Source organism: Chaetodon trifascialis, chromosome 5 (assembly GCF_039877785.1).
Source record: "Chaetodon trifascialis isolate fChaTrf1 chromosome 5, fChaTrf1.hap1, whole genome shotgun sequence".
In the NCBI taxonomy this organism is placed as follows: Eukaryota; Metazoa; Chordata; class Actinopteri; order Chaetodontiformes; family Chaetodontidae; genus Chaetodon; species Chaetodon trifascialis.
In genome coordinates this window covers 22,425,991-22,447,671 of record NC_092060.1, presented here as the reverse complement: position 1 = coordinate 22,447,671, position 21,681 = coordinate 22,425,991, and the positions used below count along the sequence as shown (strand labels likewise).

The 21,681-nt window shown below is 43.1% G+C and overlaps 2 protein-coding genes across 4 annotated transcripts in view; both read left to right on the top strand.

Annotated features, from left to right (window-relative positions):
* rpl36a (ribosomal protein L36A) overlaps positions 1-21,681 on the top strand; it is a 324,940-nt gene that overhangs the window by 195,987 nt on the left and 107,272 nt on the right. The window lies entirely within an intron of this gene.
* enox2 (ecto-NOX disulfide-thiol exchanger 2) overlaps positions 1-21,681 on the top strand; it is a 167,769-nt gene that overhangs the window by 127,367 nt on the left and 18,721 nt on the right. For all 3 annotated transcript variants that reach the window (XM_070962542.1, XM_070962543.1, XM_070962544.1), the window contains 5 exons: positions 875-1,030; positions 9,770-9,976; positions 12,453-12,686; positions 14,392-14,604; positions 17,557-17,663. In XM_070962542.1, coding sequence (XP_070818643.1) covers positions 875-1,030; positions 9,770-9,976; positions 12,453-12,686; positions 14,392-14,604; positions 17,557-17,663 — 917 coding nt within the window. The remainder of the gene's footprint in view (positions 1-874; positions 1,031-9,769; positions 9,977-12,452; positions 12,687-14,391; positions 14,605-17,556; positions 17,664-21,681) is intronic.

Here is a 21,681-nt window from a genome sequence, read left to right as displayed (position 1 = left end):
AGAAACACCTCAGTGTAATGCAGTCAGGTTCAATACCACTGCAAAGAACAGCCTCAGTAATGAACATATAGTTTAATTAATTTTAGCTGACAGCATCATGCAGCATGTTCCTTGTTTCTTTATGTACTTCATGCTTTGATTTCATCGGCTGTGTCTTACCATTAGCAAATAATGCCTCCTAGAAATTATTTAGCCAGCGTGTCAGTTTGATTTTGTTACTCGTCTGCTACATTGTGTGTGTATAATCTCAGTGAAGGATTTGTTTTCGTGAGCAGCGCTCTCGCATGCTCGTACACAGGTGCATAAACATTACACACCCTGCGGCATAATTGTCATCTCAAAATCCTCCGCAGGTGATGTCGAGGCACATACTGGAGGGCAGCGTCATTTCCATTTCAGAAAGCTCCATCCTGGGACGCATGTGCACTCAAAAGCACACGTGTTGGCCGTGGATGCCAGTGCTGCAGCGTAAATCAATTTGTAAAGAAAGCTTCTCTCTTACATAGGTTTTAGACCCAGCTGTGTACATTTTCCATAAGGTTATCAGTCAAACAGCGGGAGTGACAGAGAGAGGCCCGCTAAAAACTTCTTAAAATATGCATGTTGTTTACGAGATGATTTATTCATGAATGGCTGTGTATTCCATTATGTGTGGGCTGCTTGTGTGTCGCTGGTGTTGAGGGAAGGATCACTCAGGGAATGAGTACACAACATGAAATGGAATTTAAAAGATAAACCATGGGGTGAAGCGATACCTGACCAAAGCTTGGCTGCTGGAAACGACTCTGTGTTTAAACGTTACTGTGTCGGTGTTTCTTCTTTCCCAGGGAGGATCTGCCCAGCGATCTCACTCATATTTCTCTTTTGCCTCCAGATTTTGATCCCAGCCTCGGTATGATGGCTGGAATTACCCCCTTGAACCCCATGATGCCCGGCCTTGGTATGGTGCCGGCACCCCTCTCCCAAGATGTGCCACTTGTAAAGGAGATCATCCACTGCAAGAGCTGCACCCTGTTTCCACCCAACCCCAGTAAGTCGTGATATCTAACAGCTCTAACCTGCACTGTCGACCCCCAAAACTTTCTCCTTTACTCCATGCACACCAAAATAAAAGGTTATTATTATCAGACCTTGGAGGCACTTTATTGACTGAAGAAATCTCAACACAAAGGCCACTTTACTTTTCATAAGCCTTTGAACCACATCTCATAGCTAACAACTACTTTCACTCTGGTTGATCATGGATGATTATCAATCAAGCAATTGATAAGTAGATCTATAACATGTCAGAAAATGGTAAAAAAAATAAAATTTACCAGATGCCTATGTGCTGCCCATTGTCTTCAGATTTGGCTTGTTTTGTCATGTCCAACAGTCCAAAACCCAAAGGCATCCACTGTACTATTGCAGAAGACTTAGATTTGAAGGCTCCTTCTGTAGATATAAAGTATACAATACACATTGATCGTACACTAATGAAAACATACTTCTGAATATTACTTTCCATTTCTGCCAGTAGACCCCCCCAAATCTTAGACATTGGTCCTTTAAATGTTGAATCTATAATTTTTGACATTTCTTTGTGTTTCACCTTGTCTTTCATCGTTTCAACTCTAGACGTTTTACAGCTTTGCCCAAAAGCTTTGCTTGATTTTAATTGGATGCATGAAGTGGCAGACGAGTGTGGTTGTAGCCAATGTTGGCGTGTATGTTTGAATTTTTCATCTCTGTGAAGACTTGACAATATGCTTTTGTTAGATATGTCAGCCCGTTAATTTTATTATAAGTTTTCTTCCTACTTGGTTATTCCAATTTGGGAAATATCAATCAACGACGCCAGAGCAAAGAGTTAATCATCTGTCGTTTTCAGTCCTCCTCTTCCTGTCCAACCGTTAACCTGATCACCACGAGCTGCATCAGCATCCACACAACAACTTTCCAGGGCGAGTCACTCTGTGGCATCTGAGTCGCTGGCACAAGCTGTTGTTTATATTTATCTCACCTCCACCTTCCAATTACCCAGAGCTAGAAAAGAGGTAGTGAGGGGTGCTTTGATTGATCCCACCTTCGCTTTTCAGATTTCCTGCTACAGAAAAGTTTCTGCCTGGGGACTTCATCCAAACAAGTCATGTCATCTTCAAGGTGAACCGACAAGAAAGCCTCCTCACCGCTGTAGCATTTGGGAGTTAACAAACCTTTCACGAAACAAAACCCACACTCTTGTATTCTCTTAGGCAAATATCATTCTTTTACCACACCTATAACCCTGTTTAAAAGGGATGCTTGTATATCTATAGTGTGCATTGAGGCTCAGTATAAGCTGTCACAATATGGTGCAGAGGGAAAAGCTGATTAAAAGTTTAATGTCTTTCCAGCTAGTCGTCAGTATAGGGAAATGAACTAGGTGCTTGGTGCACTTATAAAGCCTGAGGCTGTGTGAGGGATCAGCTTGTCAAGACATTACCAAACAACTTAAAAGCTTGTCATGATCACCGTACGACACGGGTACAACTTTTTCTGTGTTGTATGTGGCCTAGTATGCGTACATGGATTGGAAAATTTACATCTCAGTTTAATACCATGTCTAAGATTGTCTTGGCCCCAACATCTGAAGCTGTTTTAGTCCTTATTGATGCATGGACACAACACTTAATTGTGGACCTTTCACATCTTCACATTTCATTTTCTGCTTTCTGTTCCTTTCAACTCTGTCCCAGTTACTGTTCACTCACTTTTTTGATCCCCATCTCTACTTAAGATCTTTTGCCTGTCACCTATTTCAGTGCAACAGAAAAAAGTTAATCTCTAAGCCAAGCATTTTGAATAGGCAGACATCTGAGGAAAACTGCTTGGCCTTGATTCTTCTCATGAAAGTCAAGTAACTCTGTAAGATCCAGCTCTACATTGTACACTTAAGCCACTAAACCCTGGGAGTTGTGTTGTTGGGGCCAGCAGCTCATGGTAGCATCTATAAAGACAAATTGGTCCCAGACGAGTGGCCGGACTAAAGGCAATTCAGTGACTTGTATGGATTGGTGTATCTGCAGTATTGGGGAATGTCGCTGTGCATGATTTACATGGATAGCATCTCTACTGTAGGTGAAGTGGGCTTCTAGAGGGACCTCTTTGGTTATCTTGCCTGCCTTTGTGGCAGTGATGTAGTTGTGTTGACCTCACTGGACCATGAACCCACCGTGGACTGTGGTGGTTTGCAGCCAGATGTAAAGCACTTGGGTTTAGGCTGCAACTAATAATTAATGTCTTCTTCATAAGTGATCAGTGAAGATGGAGCGTGAGATCCAGAAGGGATGAACTGAAGAAAAGGGAGCTGCTGTATCAGTCAGTCTTCTCAAAAACTCCTCCTCAGTGACAGGGTCAGGGGCTTGGACTTCCAGAAGGAGATTGGAGTGGAACTGGTGCTTCTTTGCATCAAAAGGGGCAGAGATCAAGCATCTCCTCCGGATGCCTCCTGTACACCTCTAAGAGGTGGTATTCCAGCCACGTCCATATTGGAGGAGACACTGGCTCAGAGTCAGGAAATGCTGTAGGGATTGTATGTCCGACCGACTCCAGGACCTGGAGGACATTGCTGGAGGGAAGGACATCTGGGATATAATAATAATGGTAATAATAATTAGAAGGGTGATAATGATAAACCTTATTTATCTGGCACCTTTTATTCAGGGATGTAGCTGCAAGTGATTAACAAGAAAGTGAAGAAACAAAAAAAGAAATAAATGTGCAAATACTGTTAGCAATTGAATAAATAACAAACAAAAGAAACAGTAAATATCATAAGAACAGTTATGCTCAGAATGATATGTAAAGGAAATATAGCAAAGGAAGGCATAATAAAAAATATGGAAAAGATGAGAATGAAACAAGGGAAGAATGACAGAAGCAGTATTGAATGAATAAGTTTTCAGTTTTGGTTTAAATGTGTTCACATAGGTTGCATCTCTTACAGCCTTGGGTAAGTAATTCTATAGTTGTGGTGCATTTTTAAAGACCAGGCTGCTGTTTTTCTTATTTGTGTGATAGTTTGTATTTAAAAAACTGGCAGCAGGGGATCTAAGAGTCCATGAAGGATTATAAAACAAGAATCAGTCGGTAATGTAGGCCAGTCTCAAACCATTAAGAGCCTTGTAAACAAGGAAAAGAACTTTAAAATCAATCCTGAAAGATACTGGGTGATATAGAGCCAGCACAGGTTAGCTAAAACTGCCTGATAACATACTCCCTCTTTCTTGTTCAAGTTCAAAGCCTGGCAGCAGAGTTCTGAATTAATTGTAGTTTATCAGCTCAGGGACTGTTTTGGAAGACCAGTGAAGAGAGCATTACAGTCCACTGATGGACCTCAAATTAAATGCATGATCAGTTATTTGGCATCTTGAAACGGCCATACCTTTGCAGTATTTCTTAAATGAGAGAAAGCTGCTTCAGTCACCTTCTGTGTGTGGGATTTAAAATTTAATTCTAGGATAATGCCCAGGCTTGTGACCTCTGATTTGACTTGGTTTAACTAGAACTAGCTCTCTTTTTGTCTGTGAACCTCTACAGGCCACACAACCCAGGAGAATTGAATTCCCTGTGGGGTATTTTCCGCCCTTAGGAGCAAAGCCTACACAAGCACTTCATGGAATAGGCACATGTCACCAAGTTCTGTCACAGTAAGGGTGAAATTTCTGGAAATGAGCAGCTTGACAAATTATTGGTTACACCAGGTTCTTGAGCTGACGAAATCCACCAGGCCTGTCACATCGAAAAGCTGGAATGTGGTAAAGTAAGTGTTATTGTTGAGGACTGTTTTAGCGTCTGTCTCACTAAAGCTGTGTCTCCTCAGCGGGGTCGGGCTGAGCGGAGAATCAGGAGATCATTGATTATAGAGGCCAATCATCATATAAGAGGTGAAGAAAATGTTCTCTGCCAAGCTTTTATGGCTACAGCTAAAGATTATTTTTAGCATTGGTTGATTGTTCTACAGAATGTCCCAATGCAAATAGCAAAAATTGCCCATAGAAAGTTCCCATGGCCAGCGGTGATGTCTTAAAATGCGTTCTGACCAACAGTCTACAACCCAAACACCATCAGTTTCCTGTCATAGAGGGTTAAGAGAAGAAGCTGGAACCATTTTTACTTGATTATCAAGATTGTTGGGCTATAAAACAGCATGGGGTCTACGTAAACCTTGGTGGTACAGCAGCCCTGTTGGTTTTAGAGGAGTACGACTCTGAACCAGAGATGCTGTTGGTCTGGAGGGTCGTGCAGTTTGTGAGGAAGAAAAGGAAAAGAGCATCGATGCATACGGGCGTTCAGCAAATACCACAGGCGAAGCCTTGCCGCCTAGCAACAAGGTTGCATATGGTGTCCGTCACAAGTAGTCCTTACCCTCAAGCTGCAAACACTCAACCCGACACCACGTGCAGCAGCCCTTCTCACTGACCTGCAACTGAGCAGCAACAACCCTGCAGCCCTCCCCCGGCTCTCTTGCCCCCTCCATCTTCTTCTGTCTCCTCAGTTTGCGTAACCTTTACTATCATTCTGCATCCTCATCATTCCTGTCACAACCCTTTCATATTCAGCTTTAATGCCTCTCTCACCTTCTCCACTGCTGCTTCTTCCCACCCGCCTACCCGGTGCTGAAGTGATGTGGAGCCTTTTCCTTCTTTAAATGGTTTCCAAAGACTTTCTGGACCAGTGGGCTCAGTTTGGCAGTCAAAACTACCAAACTCTTATGCTGTGTGTCTTTCTTACTCTTTTAAACTTCTGAGGCCGTCTGGGAGAGATATTTCATAATTACCTTTGAGGAAAGATGGAACGTATTCTTTTGAGCTGTGAGGATACTGGTGTGTCCAGTGTTAAATATGCACACATATAGCTTGAATGAGGAAGTACGCCCAACTACAGGAATGCTTTTTTGTCTCTTTGCTGTTATCTTGCAGTTGTTGGTCATCTGAATTCTTGGATTAATTGATCAGTTTGAAAAATCTTTTTTGGTATCACTGCTCATGCACAAGTTTGTCTTAATTGTCTTTAAGTTTTATTGCGATGCCATGGATGTTTATCTAGTCCCAGCAATGACTAGGAACTTTAAAAATAATCAAAATTCATCAGTCAACCAAGACTAATGGGCAGCAAACAACTGGACTAATAGCGTACGGCAGGGAAGTCCTCGTCCTGTGCCGGCTCCTCCGCCCGTGTGATAAATCTTCATGCGTGCAGGTTCACGCCTTGCGTTTGCTCATGTGTGACGTGAATGAACTGAATACGTTTACTTGAGCGTGTGTAAATGTAGTTTGTCTTCTGAATAACAGTCCTTTGACAGTTGAAGCCTCCTCCCCAGCAGTCAGTGATGGATGATGATGACCTGTGTTAGTGTAGCAGACCGGTGGGTGGCCACACAGGCGGCAAGCGTGTGGGACGGAGCTGGACTGAGAACTTTACAGCATCCTCCATATATGGCCAAAGTAACATGTCAGAATAAAAGCACATCAGCCAGCTTATTAGTCAGCCAATGATTCGTAGTATCTCCAAATGCAGTCTAATTTTCCCAAGATTCAAAATCAATAGCAGAAAAACAGTCTTGTACAGTACATCTTAATTCAATCTAGTACACCAGATTCAATTTTGTGGTAAATTTTTTAAGGTAGTTTGTTGTGTTTTAGTAATTATTGCATTATGTTGGTTATTTCTAATATTTGTATCTTCAGTATTTGCAAAAAGGTTGGGCAAAATATTCATATAAGAAAGTTTCCAAACACTTCTGGTCTCTCTACCCCTTGCTCTTTTTTTCTCACACGGACCCTCCATCCTCCTCTCTCTCCTCCCTGTCTGTCTGTGTTTAGATTACTGGCTTTGTGTGTGTGTCCATCTCATAGTTCCTCAAAGGGACGCCCATTCTGAGTTAGACAGAAAAAAGCACTTTTTAAACTGTCTGGCAGCAGCACCCACAAGTTACGATTTCCACAGTGGATCCTGCAGAAGCTGCTCACTCTGTCCTCTTCCTGCCTTTCCGTGCCTCAGGTTCAGCTGCTTTTTATTTGCATAATAAATGCAGTCGCGAGGACTGTCATATATTGCATAATATCATGTGTTTATTTTAATTCAATCAGGACATCATGAATAGTTCATCCTAATCTTGTGCTTAGTGCATTTGCATAAAATGTCCAAATGTGCAGAACAGTGGGGTTCAGCAGCACAGCAGGTAGCTGAGAGGATAGCAAAATTATCTCACTCCTGCAAACTAGCTACTGGCTACTAACAAATTACCCAACTGAAGCCAAAACATCCAAAAATTTCTTCTGCAAAAACAATTTTTACTGAATTTACAACATGACACGCTGGGTTGCTGCTGCACTGCACCTGTTCTCTTGTCTGTGTCCTCCCCATCACCACCATCGCCACCATCAGCCACTCGTGGACCGAAAAGGTCAGTTAATTTGGAAGTCTTTGTTGCACCTGCCAACAAAGCTTTTTCTTGCTATCGCAAGCTTTTTCTGCTCCACCTTCACTTTTTCCGTCCCTCTCAACTCAAAACTAGTTTAATCCGCCAGCTGTGGAGGTCAAGCAATGAAACTTCAGTCAGTATTTTGCTTTACCAGTCACTTTTAATGGAAGGAGGAGGCAGTGGGAGGAATAAGCAGCGGTAGGCTGTGTGTGTGAGACAGACAGTTAAAAGAAAGAGGCAGTGCTGGCTTGGACTCAGGGACTGAAAGTTTTGTTGCAACTCTTCAGAGTACTGCATGAGAGTACAAGGAGCTCTGACAGCAGGGGGATTACGATCTGATAAATCTTTTTAGCCAGAAGAAAACTCTGACTTTGGATTGTGGTGTTTTCACTGCTCGACATCCCATAAATTTTTTCCCTTTTTTGTGTGTTAAGTATGTATTCCACTTGGTCGGTTGGTTTATCTATTGTCATACTATTAGGATTCATCTTTAATAGGACAGCTGGTTCCACTGAATGTGAAGCATTAATACTGGCTCAGTACTGATGATATGATTTCATTCTTTCTTTCACCACCTAAATCTGGTCCCACAGTTGAGGTTTGGAGCAGTAAATTTCGACCATGTTATGTTTTTTAAGATTACGTAATCAAATTAAATTATGAGACTTTGAGTCCTGAGTTGTCTTTTCTTCCTCTCACAGAGTTTAGCTGCGATGGCAGAGGGTTTTAAGACTTTTTCTATATTTTTGTTTTGGCTGATTGGAGTCAGAAAAGTCAACCAGGAGGCAAGATCTGTTTCACAACTGTTTGTCATAGAGAACAACAGACTTCACTGTTGAGTCCCAGTGAAGTCACTGAAGTTTTCAGTTTGACAGCCTTTTGATCGCACTTACATAAAATCCCCAAGATAACTGAATCGCTCTACTTGGTGCTCCTCATGATGCACCTCAGGTATCCAAACAAGTTCGACCCCGCTTCTTTCCAGAGTGTCGATATCTGCAGCGGCGGGAGCGTCAGTATCTGTGATTGCAAGGCCTTTCCAGCAGACACCCGGAAACGCAGCGTTCTCAGCGTTCCACTGATTAGCTGGTTCACTCCTCATAGACCCGGCTAATCACATTCATCATGGATGAGAAGCCTGATCTATTGGAGATTAGATCAGTCAACACTCATCTGTGTTGAATAAGTGATTTTTTGCAATGCAGGGGACCTTCCACATGAGAGGATTTGCAATCACTTTGTGGCCAAAAAGGATTTCATTTTCATGCATGGAATGGTTTGATATTAACATTTATCTAACAAAAAACGATCTGAGCATATTGCTCCAAGTTATCATTATTCATGCATTAAGCTTTGTCATTTTTTTTAGGTCATAAGTGCTATGTTTTAAATATGACTTAATCAAATTCTACCAGCGTCGAGCTCCAGCATGTGGTATGTTTTCCAAATGATATTTTCTGCCTCTTCTTTAAATGTTTATGTGACCTGGCCCTCCTCTTCTCCGCCTGGGTTTTGAGTTTGACCGCAGGTTCTTTTGGGGATTTACAGTATTTGTCATTTATGCCTTCTGGATATCATGCATTTGCTTTTGTTTTCCTCATTATGAGGGGATTCGATGCTTTATCATGGCAGACTCCTTGTGTGCCACTTTACCCTCTTAGAAGTCTTTCCATGATGGCTCATTTTTAATGTATATAATAAGGCTCAGTTTGCGGTTAAGTGGCTGGTTCTCAGTTCTGTCATAGTGTTGTCTGTGTTTTTATGCATGTTGAATATACTGACCTAGCACCTAGCAGGCAGATTATACAGTATAAATGGCTATATATATGGCTTTTGTTATTTCTATAACCTGGTGAAATCAGGGCTATTCGAATGCAGCATTTAAGGTAAGAATTGAATAAATGCATTTCTGGATGATGTTGAGCTTCTTTTCCTCCTGTGTTCAGATAATGTTGTTTTTTGGATTTTCTGTTATTGACTGTACATAGACGCATACATATTTCTGTGGGTGAAAACAAAAGACAGGAAATGAAACCTGCTCCTCCAGCCTGCCAGAATGATTTCCAGCAGCGATTTAATCAAAACAGTATGTTCTTACCATTGAACATATTGTCTTCAGCATCTCAAAGAGCATAATTCACACTCAACATGAATGAGTTTCAGTGTTCTGGGACAGCTGAGTCATTTCTTGACTTGTTTGTACAACCTCTCCATAAATGTGTACACAGTTTCATCATTCAACTTTTAATGTTTGAACCAAGCGATGGCTGACATGCACTCATAACTGTACTTTCTCTTCTGTGTTCTCCTACTTTTGCTCAGACCTTCCTCCTCCGGCCACGAGAGAGCGCCCTCCGGGGTGCAAGACGGTGTTTGTCGGCGGTCTGCCAGAGAACGCCACCGAGCAGCTCATCATGGAGGTCTTCGGACAGTGTGGCGACATCACCGCCATACGCAAAAGCAAGAAAAACTTCTGCCATATCAGATTTGCTGAAGAGTTTACTGTGGACAAGGCTCTCTTCTTGTCGGGTAAGCCTTCATCATTCCTCATCTTGCTAACTGTCCAGCTTGCTCATTGGTGTGTGTAGTGTATATATGTCAGGTGATGTTAGGTGAGTCACAGTTGAAGCACTCTCCCGCATTAGAAAACATCTTGTCCCTTGATTAAAAAGTTGGTGTGCTTTGGTGAGAAATATCCAATCACAGAGCTTAAAATTATATTATGTGCGCTGCTAAATGTGAGTGAGGGCTAAAGATTGCATTTGTTGAGACAAATGATTTCACAGTCTGCATCTTAAATGAATTCACTTTTGGATTCTGGGTAAATTTTGGATGAATGCAGCATCAGCGGCGCCACGTTTTGTTCTCAGCTGCAGCGACAACACATTCTGAACCACAGCAGCTCTGATCCGTGCCGTCTTCTCCATAGCAACCAATGCCGAGGCTCATGGGTATTGTATTATTTAAAGCCGCCCGCCATGCCAAACGTACCCAGAAAATATGATTTTTCAGAAACAAAGTAAATAATTAAAACTGGTGGCCACAGCGCAAACCTAAATGATCGTTAAATTATTCACGATACTCCCATTTCTATGTTAAGAAGTTCATTCAAAGAACGTTTCCAAATGGGAGTTCAGCTTCTGCTTCCCTCTTCACAACTCCACTGGGTTAACAGTTGGTAGACTCACAGTGGTTGACAATAATGCTGCCTAGAAACGGAGTGACACCAGCTTATGTTTTTCTATCTCAATCTTCATCTTCACAGTCCAGATGTCTTAAATCTCTTTATTCCTACTTTTTCAGGTCCTAACTCAGTAGCATTCCCAGTGTTATTAAGAGTGTGGTCATGCATTTCCTGTGTCACATTGTGGGGACTCACATGCCTTATGGGGACAAAGTGCAGTTCCCCTTAATGTAAATCATTAAATTTTAGGGTGAAGACTGAGGATAGGGTTATGGGTTAGGTAAGGTTAGGTTTAGGGTTAGGAAGATGCAGATAGTGGTTAGGGTTAGGGTAAGGCTCCAGAGAATGAATGTAAGTCTATGTAATGTCCCCACAAGTGATAAAAACACAACGTGTGTGTGTGTGTGCGCGCGCGTATGCATGTCAGACTTTGTTTGAATGAAAGATCCTGTGATTTCGTCTGCCTCTGTTCTTACAGTGAGATGTGGGAGCTGAGGCCCATATATTAGCCAGATGACAGAGCTGTGTAGTTTTGCCATAAATAATACCCCACCTACACACACACACACACACACACACACACACACACACACACCCTGTGCAAACATAGTACCCAGGAAAGGACACACACTCCAGCAACCCTAGCACACTGAGACCTCCTCATATGAAATATTGACGTAGTGTTAGATTGGGAGCCTGAAGCAGAGAGAGCGGACTGAAGTAGAACCCCCCCTGAACTCACATGCATTTCTTTTCCTGTTTGCACTGGCATCCACCGCTGCCCCCCTTTTGATGTGACGAGAGTGGGTGAATCGCACCGGGCATCATTATTGTGTCCGGCTAGAACACACACAAACACTCACTCTGATCATTTCAACCAATTAAATGACAAAATAGGCATGATTTCACTTCAGCTCCGCAACCAGCCATTAGTGAAAATTGAGTAAGGAGGAGAGTGTGAGGATAAGAGGGGAGTAGTGAGGTAATGAGGGATATTGTGGTCTTTCAGTGCTACTAGAGAAGTAATTGGCCTTCCTAAGTCTCTCTCATGTATTGACAAAATGACACAGGCCTTCTGTACTCCACAAAACCCTACAGCAACAGTACATCCTCTGAAATGACGGCGTCCAACAAGTTAAAAAGGAAGTGACAAGTGTGCAGAGAGACAGGCGGACCTCCATAAAGTGCTGGCTCAGTGGTTTGCCTTGATTGGTTAACAGGTCTAAATTCATATTGTGGAAGCTGATTGACAACTGGCCCAGAAAGACACCCAGTAACGAACCCGAAGAAAAGCTCATGTGTGTACCTTCCTTGGTCTCCCGCTCCGTCTTCACTGTGTTCACTCTGCTGTTCAGTCGACTCAAATTCGTGCTTCCAGGCATATTTTGAATTTGCGTTGAAAGAAAAAGATGCACAGTATCCCTAACTCACTTTTTTTTTTTTTTTTCATTTTCATCTGGAAGATATAGGCCTTAAGTGATGATCATATTGTATATATTTTGCTGAGAAATTAATATTTTATGATAGGAGTGACTGTCAGATGTGAGTTGGAAGTGTGAAGTTGACAGCTGTCAAGGCTTCGTCGATTCTCAAATCGACTGGGGACCTTTTGTCACATGTCACCCTGTTCTCTCTCCCCCTTTATTTCTTGTTGCTCTCTACTGTCAAATATCTAGTAAGAGGAAGAAGAGGCTACAGCCATCGTCTCTGTGAGAGTCCACTCAGGCGTGGCAATGCTTTGAGCTAAATGCTAACATGCTCACAGCTGAGGCTCTTTCTTTTTGGTTTTTAATTTGGACATTTTTTGCACCTCTCCTATAGGTTATCGTGTCCGCTTGGGCTCCAGCACAGACAAAAAAGACACCGGCCGCCTCCACGTGGACTTCGCCCAGGCCAGAGACGACCTGTACGAGTGGGAGTGTCGCCAGCGCATGTTGGCCAGAGAGGAGAGGCACCGGCGCAAGATGGAGGAGGATCGCCTCCGGCCGCCCTCACCTCCTCCCATCGTCCACTACTCCGAGCACGAGTGCAGCCAGCTGGGAGACAAGATCAAAGGTTGGTAGCCGTGGTAAAATATAAGACACAAATTGTGTGCATGATATGATTAAACAAACATAAGAAACAGAGCTTGGTAAAAAAGTAAAACCCTGAAACGAGTGGAAGAAAAGATAGAAAGACATTTGAGAGCTTGGAGAGGACATCCGATGCGAGCCAAGGCATTACAGCAGCGGCCCTAAACTGCAGCCTGTAAAACTGACGAAGCAGGAGCAAGCAAGACTTTACACATAGGCTGTTAAACACAGTATATCAGTTTACTCTCCCCTCAGCACATGCCCCTCTCCCTTATCTTGTCCTTTGTCCTCTCTTTTCTGCGCTCTCTGTTCTTCTCTGCTCATCCATGCCATTTTCTCCTCCCGATCTCCTTTCCTCCCTCTTCTCGCCGTTTCTGGCTGAATAAACTTGTTCCGCTAATGAGCAATGACACTTCCAGGTCTCAGTCACAGTTGCGCGATAACAAAATGGCTGTGACTTTCTGCCTCCTTACCATTTGCGAGTGTCTTTTTTAGCTCTGCCTTCTCTGGCCTCAGTGCTGTTGTAGCCGTGGATTTGTCTCTGATCACTTTGGGCTGCTGCTGTGAAAACACACATCCTGTCTATTTCCTGCAGATTTAGGTTTACTTTTTTCTGAATGTTCCAAAAGGGGGTTTAGCACTTTTCAGTTCCAGTTATATTCCTGTCCTGATTCGTGCTTTTGATGACAAGAAGCTCAACTTTTCCCTCAGACTGCCTCTAAACGGGTTTCACGCCCTTTTTACTTCTTTCTCCGTGTCCTGCATGCATCATTGACCACATTTGCACGCCCACTAATATTCCACTATTATTCCAAATGTGACAATATTCAGAATTTTCCAAAGGTCATGTAAACAGCGTATTCTGTTTGGATATCATGAAACAGACATTGTTTGGAATGGAGCATTATCCGTTTAAGACGCACACAGCCTCTCGCCTGTTTACGTTCAGCTCTGACCGTAGAGAGGCGGGTGAAGAGATGCATGCACAGAATAAAAGCCCACATTTCTGGTCATCTTAGATCAACAGGCTTTTGGATATGAGCAAATATCACAACGCTGACCTTTTTCCAGACGGTGGTTGAACGAATGAAAGAGCGAGGGCTGTGTTTGTTAATGCACAACTGCACGTGAACAGGAGTGTTAGTGGAATCTTAATTTCCATTATCCACATAAACAGCTTCGTAGGAACGAGGGCAGAAAGCGGGACTACTTTGTGCATGTAAACGTCGTCACTGTGGTCTGTGAAGTTGTTCTCTTGGTGAAGATTTTGACAGTCTGTCACATGTTCTCGTCTTTCCTTTCATCCAATGGCACAGAAGTCTCTTTATTCCCTCGCCCTTGTTCTCTTCAGTTTACTGTGGTGTTGTTATTTTTAATCTTTTTTCCAGTGTCACCTTGCTTTACTTTGTCTACCTTTCGCTCAACAAAATAAAAATTGCACGCTACTGTATTTATTTTAAGTTGTCCTTTATAGTGTTGTAAATATCTGCTACCCACCAGAAAGCAGAGCTGTGTGCTCACACTATACAGCCTTGTCTGACATGAATTATGATTATAATGTTTTACAAGGTTTTGCAATCTTTTTTGGCTTGCCAGCTGTTGTGTTCAGTGTCCTGGGACCGCGCAGGAATAATTTATTTTTGCCTTCCTGCATAGAATCTGACTCTTCCTCTCTGTGTCCTGGCCAGACGATGGCAAGTTTCCCGAAGCGGTGCGTGTGCTCTTGACCTGGTTGGAACGGGGTGAAGTCAACCGCAGGAATGCCAATAATTTCTACTCCATGATCCAGTCCTCCAACGGCCACATCCGCCGGCTGACGGGCGAGAAGAGTCAGCACGAGAAGGAGATGGAGGAGGCCAAGGACAAGTTCAAGACCGCTCTGGCCGGCATAGTGGCTCAATGTGAGTCGTCTGTTCCTAATCACTCACACTACAGACTTGGATGTGTACTACAGTTTGTACTGTATATACTGTAAATGCACAGCAGTGTGTCATCACTTTTGTATAATGGCCAAAGTTCGTTCAGGATCACTCACACTGAGCGAGAGACTAACTCATTTAAAGTTTATGACCAGAATACACGATACTTGTTGTGCAGTATACTATGTGCAGGAGGTGGAGGAGGAAAAGCATGAGTCCAATCCATGCTTGGCCAAGTTTCTGGTTCAGTGTAAGTTTCCCTGCCGGACGACTAGACACACATCATAAACATACTGTAGATCGGAGGGCAGTATACAGTCAGGCATTCACAACGGAAGACAAAATCCCATAATGCTGCAAATAAGTAAGTATGATGTTGATCACAGGCCTCCATTAACACTCACATGATACACAAAGCATGTGTGCGCAGTAATTATCACTAAGGAGTTCACATTGTGGAGATCAAGATTGAGTTTAATAGCATCATAGAAGCCATCTTGTTTCATGCTAGTTTGCTTTTGGAAGGCTTAAAGGTAAGTTTCATTTCTTTCCTATCAGTGCTGTTGTGTCACTCTAAACCACGAGGCATTCAGTCTCCTGGTCCTGAGATACCAATATTTTAAACCTGACAAGGAAACAAAAAATACTGGTGCCAGCGGCTTGACTGGAATATTATTCAGGTTGCCTTCAGATGAAAGTAGTAAGTAGCTCAACGCATTCATTGCATGAATACAAACATATACAGTACATGCATGCTTGGCTCATTTCGGCTGATAAAAGGCCAAAGGCGAAGTATACGACCTTCCCACATTTGATGGCTTTGGCTGTGCAGCCTCTGGTTTACACCACCGCCTGCAGCACACCACACGCATGTTAAAGAGAATGTCAACATCCTTGAAGATAAAACCAAGTACTCAGGTGTTGTTGCGTTTGAGTATTAGGTAAACAATATATAGAGAAGGTGTATGTCTGTGTGTGTGCAGTTTAAACTACACAGAGAGAAGCTGAGTTGCTGTCCTTGTATTAGCTATCCTCCATCATTTCAGCCCATACAAACACATTCCTATTCATGACTCTGCCTGCCTCCTCGTGCCCTGTGGGTCATGTTAATGATAACATGGAGACTGAGCTCCTCTGAGGAGGCTTTACAAGTTTTACTCGGGAGCAACCCTCTGTCCATACCAAATACATTCAGTCCGTCAGTGCTTTTATTTTCCTTCCACATAAGTCTACCATTGATGCAAGGCCTCAAAGGTCAGTTCACCCACGTCACAATAACCTTATTGTCACCTAATCTCTCGTGGTGTTTTAAAATGCAGATCGCTTTCATTTTTTGTGCCCAGGTTTTAGGTATGAGCTTCTCAGTCTTCTGCTGCTGCACAGATATAATAAAGGTGCAGAGAAATTTGCTCGTAGTGCTCAAAGTATTGAGAAAAAAAGCATGTTTCAAAGACTCAAAAGCATCTTGCCTCTCCCGAAACAATGTCCCCTTTTCTAAAGATAATCCACAGACCTCACTGTGAAGAGTTTCTGTTTGAACTGCTTTCTCCCACATTGAAAACAGCTAGAATATAAAAATGTTTCTCCCTCTCTCTCTCTCTCTCTCTCACACACACAAACACACACATAGATACTTTCATATAAGCTCACAGGCCTGAACGTCTACCCTTTCCTCCCTTCTCTGACTCCACCATCGATCTGCTCCATCAAATTACAGGGTGCTGGGAAGACGCTATTGATCCCTGTACTGTTCTCTGCCTCTCACACACTCTGCAAACACACACACACACCCCACACACACACACACACACACACTCACACACACACACACATAGACACTTAGCTGGTGGTCATATTGACTCCCACCACCCTTCCCTGTGTACATTGGGACCTCTGGGATACACAGACCACCCATGCACTCCTCCATGACCACCCACATGACAACATGGAATAACTATATCAATACACTGAGCTAAGATGGACTCAGAGCAGCTGTCGTCTTGCACATGGAGACGGGTAGGAAACCTCAGAGTTAAAGGTCTGGTCTAAATCAGACTCAGTCCAGTGTTCGGTTTCTGCATCGTCATTTTGCAGCTACAGTTGCACTGAAGGGTTAACTGCAGAAGCTCGAAGCGGTTCCTTTTTAAAGAAGAGAGAAATCTGCATAGGCAAAGTAAATCAGGAGCACTCTGCTACTTTAAAAAGGTGTCCTTGGGCGAGATTCCTAACAGCCGACTGCTGTGGTGGAGCTCCACAGTGGTCAACAGTGGCACACTTAAGTAGGTTATTTTTGGCAGCTGCCAGTTGCTTAGCAAAATTTCCCTTGTTAGACAAATATGAAACGAGACAAAGAGTCTCCAGCCTGCACTTAGGCGCAGAGCATCTTTGGCAACATGTGCATGTTCAGCAGGTGTAATGTTTGCCACGTGCACAATCTGAGTTTAGCATGTTAGCATGCTCATGTTTGCCACACAGAGTACAGTGTAGGTATCAGAGGATCACCAGCATCAGTAATGTTACGTAGGAGCGCCATAGCAGCATATCCAGTCCCGTCAGTAGAGCGATGCCAGCGGCTAATAAAAATCAAAGTCAGTCAGAGCAGAGCTGCAGTGTTAGCGAGCTTTATTCTAAACAAAGCAGTAGATCACATATGACTGAAGGTTTGCGTGTGGGAACTATCTGACCAACCATCCACAGATGATGCATTGGCATCAGCTGGTAAGTAGATCACACGCTTGCACACGCACACACGCAGACACGAACACACACACACACACACACACACACACACACACACACACACACACACACAGTTCTTAACATCCCTAGTTGACTCCACTTTCTCACTCCTCTGCTCCTTCCCACCTGCCCTCTGTCTTTCTTTCTCTCTCTGTCTCTGGATGGTCTCTGGTCCTTCCCTGCATCCCGCCACAGTTGAACAGATTGTGTCTGTATTCCAAGCTGCTTCCAAACAAAAGGCATGGGACCATTTCTCCAAAGCTCAGCGCAAGAACCTGGACATGTGGCGCAAACAAGCGGAGGTTAGTACACTTTCGATTTCATTCTGCTGTTCACATGATTTATGAAAAATTAGACTTTATCCCATTTTTTTCGACACCTGTTTCCTCTTTTGCTCTTTGTAAAGTTCTTTATTTTTCTATTGCTAGTTAGAATGCTTACAATAGCATCACTTAATGATACTCTTATTGAAACAAGTGAAGAAAAAATGCAATCAGAGGAGTCAAAAGAGCAGACTCCTTGTTACAGTAAGTACTGTGAATGAAGCCAGGCTGCAGCACAGGTGCCTGCTCACTCCAGCCAGCGTGAGATACAGACAAAACCAGGTCACAAACCTCTGCCCCTGCCTCCTCCCCTCCCCTCTCCTCCCTCCACCACTGCCCTCTCCCGTGATACAAACTGCTGGGTGAGTTTTCCATCTCTTCTAACGGTGTCCAGAGCACAGGTAAATAATCTGCACAAGATTTTAAGATTTTCTTTTGAGTGGATAATTAAGGAGGAACATCTTGAGCCATAAGAGCGTATTTATTTTCAAATCCAAGTGTTTTGTTTTGTTTTTTTCCCCCCCCTCATCCACTATCACCATTTTCCCTCTGTGCCAAATGGAGCATTAATTAGCATGATGATGGGTTGTATGTAATGGAGGGTCTGGAGTGTGGTGCAGTCCTGGGTCTAATGGACCATATATGATCATATCCAATTGGTAAGTTTCTTTGAACAGATTTGAGATGTAATTTAGAGTAATTTTAGGCACGCACTCACACACAAACACACAATAATGACAGAATCTCATACAGCAGGAGCAGCAATCAACTTGTACAAAAACATCTCTTTAAAGGTAGGTGTTACAAAGTAAAATTGTTGCTCTAATGTTCAGGTTTGCTACAGAGTCATGGAAACAGTGAAATTACCCATCTTTCCAGCAGCCATTTCTGAGAACTTACCATGCTTATAATAGCTTGTGTGGAGATCTTTTAGCACATACATGATGAGTAAGTAGGAAGCTGGATGATGCATGTTTATTTGCAAATGCTTGAGTGCATGTCTGGTTGCGTGACGTCAGGAAAGACCACTTTTGTATTGTTGTCCTCCCTCACTCAGACCTTGAGGGTCTCTCAGGGATCTGCTTGTCAGGCAATCACTCTTTTGTATATATACACTGTAGCACAAGTAAAGTATTCCCTAGTATTGAAATCTATTATGTGGATACCAGAGTGTTTTCATCAAGCCTCAGGGATCTGTCCATTCTTTCTCAGACTTTCTTTATAGAGATGCTGTATACACACCACATACACCAGGGAGTACAACATGACCATAGATGTGAGCAAAAGAGACCACTGTGGGTGGACGGTTTACTGCAGAATATGTCCTCATTCAGAAAACATTGTTATGAATAAATCCTTTAAAAGACATCCTGGTTCAAACGTTCTTTGTAGCGATTTTCTCTTGCAGCTGCTTTACCGTGTGTTATACCTGTGAGAATAGGCTTTATTCTCATTCAGAGTGCGTTTTTTGCGTGTGTGTGTGTGTGTGTGTGTGTGTGAGAGAGAGAGAGAGAGAGCGTGTGTGTGTGTCTCAGAGTGAGAGGCGAGCAGACAGCTGAAGTCATTTATGCTCAGCATCGGCCCAGCTTGAGTCTATATCTCTCTATAGCTTTCTATAAGTAAGTTTATACAGAGCAGGGAAGTGCACATTCAACAGGTAAAAATGAATACATTAAGCTGGTAAAAAGTATTTTTCCGCCCATGTACTGTAATCAGTATTTATATCTTAACAATGGATCAAATGACTAATTGTATGTAACAGGTTGTTCATAGTGACAAACCTACCGATAATTACCACCGGACTCTGGCTCTCGGCTCATTGTTCTCGCTTCACGACTAAAACAACTTGTTTGGTCTCTCTCACTCGGCATCTTTTCCAGCAGCACTAAAGCATTGCCGGCTCAAAAAGCCACCTGTTTGCACAAAGTTAGCGACGTAGTGGAGCATTTAGCATCTAAAGAGCCAATTATTTCCCTCAGGAATAAAAGAAAAAACAGCTTTTCACAGTATTTACAGCTTGTTTCTGCTGTCTGTCAGTGGCCAGAAATCAGTCATTGCAGGTTTAAAGCTTCATTTAACATTTGAGCTGCCAGGAAGTCTCCAACAAACCATATAAAACCCAACCTGTCAGCAAACAGTTGCAGGAGAGCATGTGCGTCCTCTCTGAGTCTTGATCGAGAAGAAGTCTAATATTCACATTTTGGTCGCCATCAGCTACTGATATTTTGGGCTCTTGGCTTGCTACATGCTCGACTTCCTTCACCAGCAACGTGTTTGCTTGAACTCTCTGTCATTAATCGCCAGGCTGGTAGGGTGCGCTCAGCTGGGAACTGCTGCCTTCGGGTTATATATATGGGTTTAATAACAGCTGTGAGATGCAACTATACATTCTGTGTGAGGGTCAGAGAGCCAAAATGATGAGCTGAAAGTGTCAGTCAGCTGCATAGAGTGGCAGGCGTAGGTGCTAATTTTCAATCACTTTCAGCTCAGGTCTTTTTTTTTTACATTACATGGAGTGATTGGATTCATAATCACAAATGGGGCTTCATGCAGATTTACTTTCATGTTCATCATACAGACCTGCCTCAGAGGCCGCCACGTATAGGACTGGCAGCCTCTGGCCAGCATAAGGAGCATAGTTAAGTAAGCGCAGTTGCTCAGGGATAGTTTATCATCAAATAGCCAGCCAGTTTCACTCTCAGTCATTGTACATTCAGTATGATTCTCAGGCCTGGAGGTGAAATATGGAACGAGCGCCAGTGTTGAGGAGCTGCAGCTTCCAGGCAGAATCAGACAACAGCTGCCTCCCTCTATCAGTGTTTTTATGTGGTGTGTGAGCCTGTGTGTATGCAGCGGATGTGTGCGTGTACACAACGTGCTCCGCGCACACCAGATGGTTGTGTGTCTGCATGTGGTCGTGTGTGTAGAGAACCTGTTTGACCTCTGCCACGGGCTCAGGCTGATAACGTCCGCTGACAGATGGTTGTGAGTTCACTTACTCTTGGGCAGCTTTTTGCTCCCTTTTGCTTTTTAGGAGTGTTTTGAGCCTGTCATTGATCAAACGCTCCTGTCTCTGGTGTTTGTATATATGTGTTTCAATGCATACTGGTTTGCTAACGATGACCAGATATCCTTGTGTGTATAGTTACAATTTGTGTGTTTTGGAGTCGACTGGATCGTATTGGATTTAGAAGAAGAAGGAGATTTTGTTCTAATATAACATTTTGTTTTTCCCACCCATGTTTACACACATCCTGCCTTCAGTGTCGATGGTCTTCTTCCTTTTTCCGTGACCTTCAACCCTCTGAGTGTGCAAGAGGTTTCTCTGTGTCTCTTCACAGGTTTATCAGCGGTGACGTCTTCCTCCTTCTCCTTTAGCGTCAGACCTCGTCTTTTTAATAGAGACACTGTAGCTCAAACATCTACTCACTGCGGGGAATGAAAGCTGAACGGTGTTTAAAGCCCCATGCAAACACACTTTCTACCAGACAGGATGTTCATGGTTCGGTCTAAGCTTGAATGCAGTGTGTGAAGTGTGTAATGAGGGGTTCGTTTGTTTGTTTTGCATTTCTCTTGACACACACCTGGAAGGTTTGGGCTAATTTACAGCAAGTTTAATTCACTGGGTTGACCTTAATCTTTAAACCATTTTGAAAACTGCTTCTGGTTCCTGTGCTCCAGATGGATGCAGTCATTAGGGATTCTGTATGTAGGGGTGAAGTGAATCAGAGAAGATTGGTGTTTTACAGTCACTCCTGTGGGTTTCCAGGTGTGCACTCAGTAAGAATAAAACATGGGTGTAAAGAAACAAACTAAGACACATTTCATGCTTTGTTGTCCTTAATTTGGTGTCTTCTGAAGTTGTCAAAGCTGTGGTTTTCAGAGTCACACTTCATGTATTTTAGCTGCATGAATGTGCTGTTTTCTCCAAATAACACGTACAAACTGTGGGGTCTTGCGAAATTTGTGCTACCACCTGCCCTATCGCTGTGCCAGA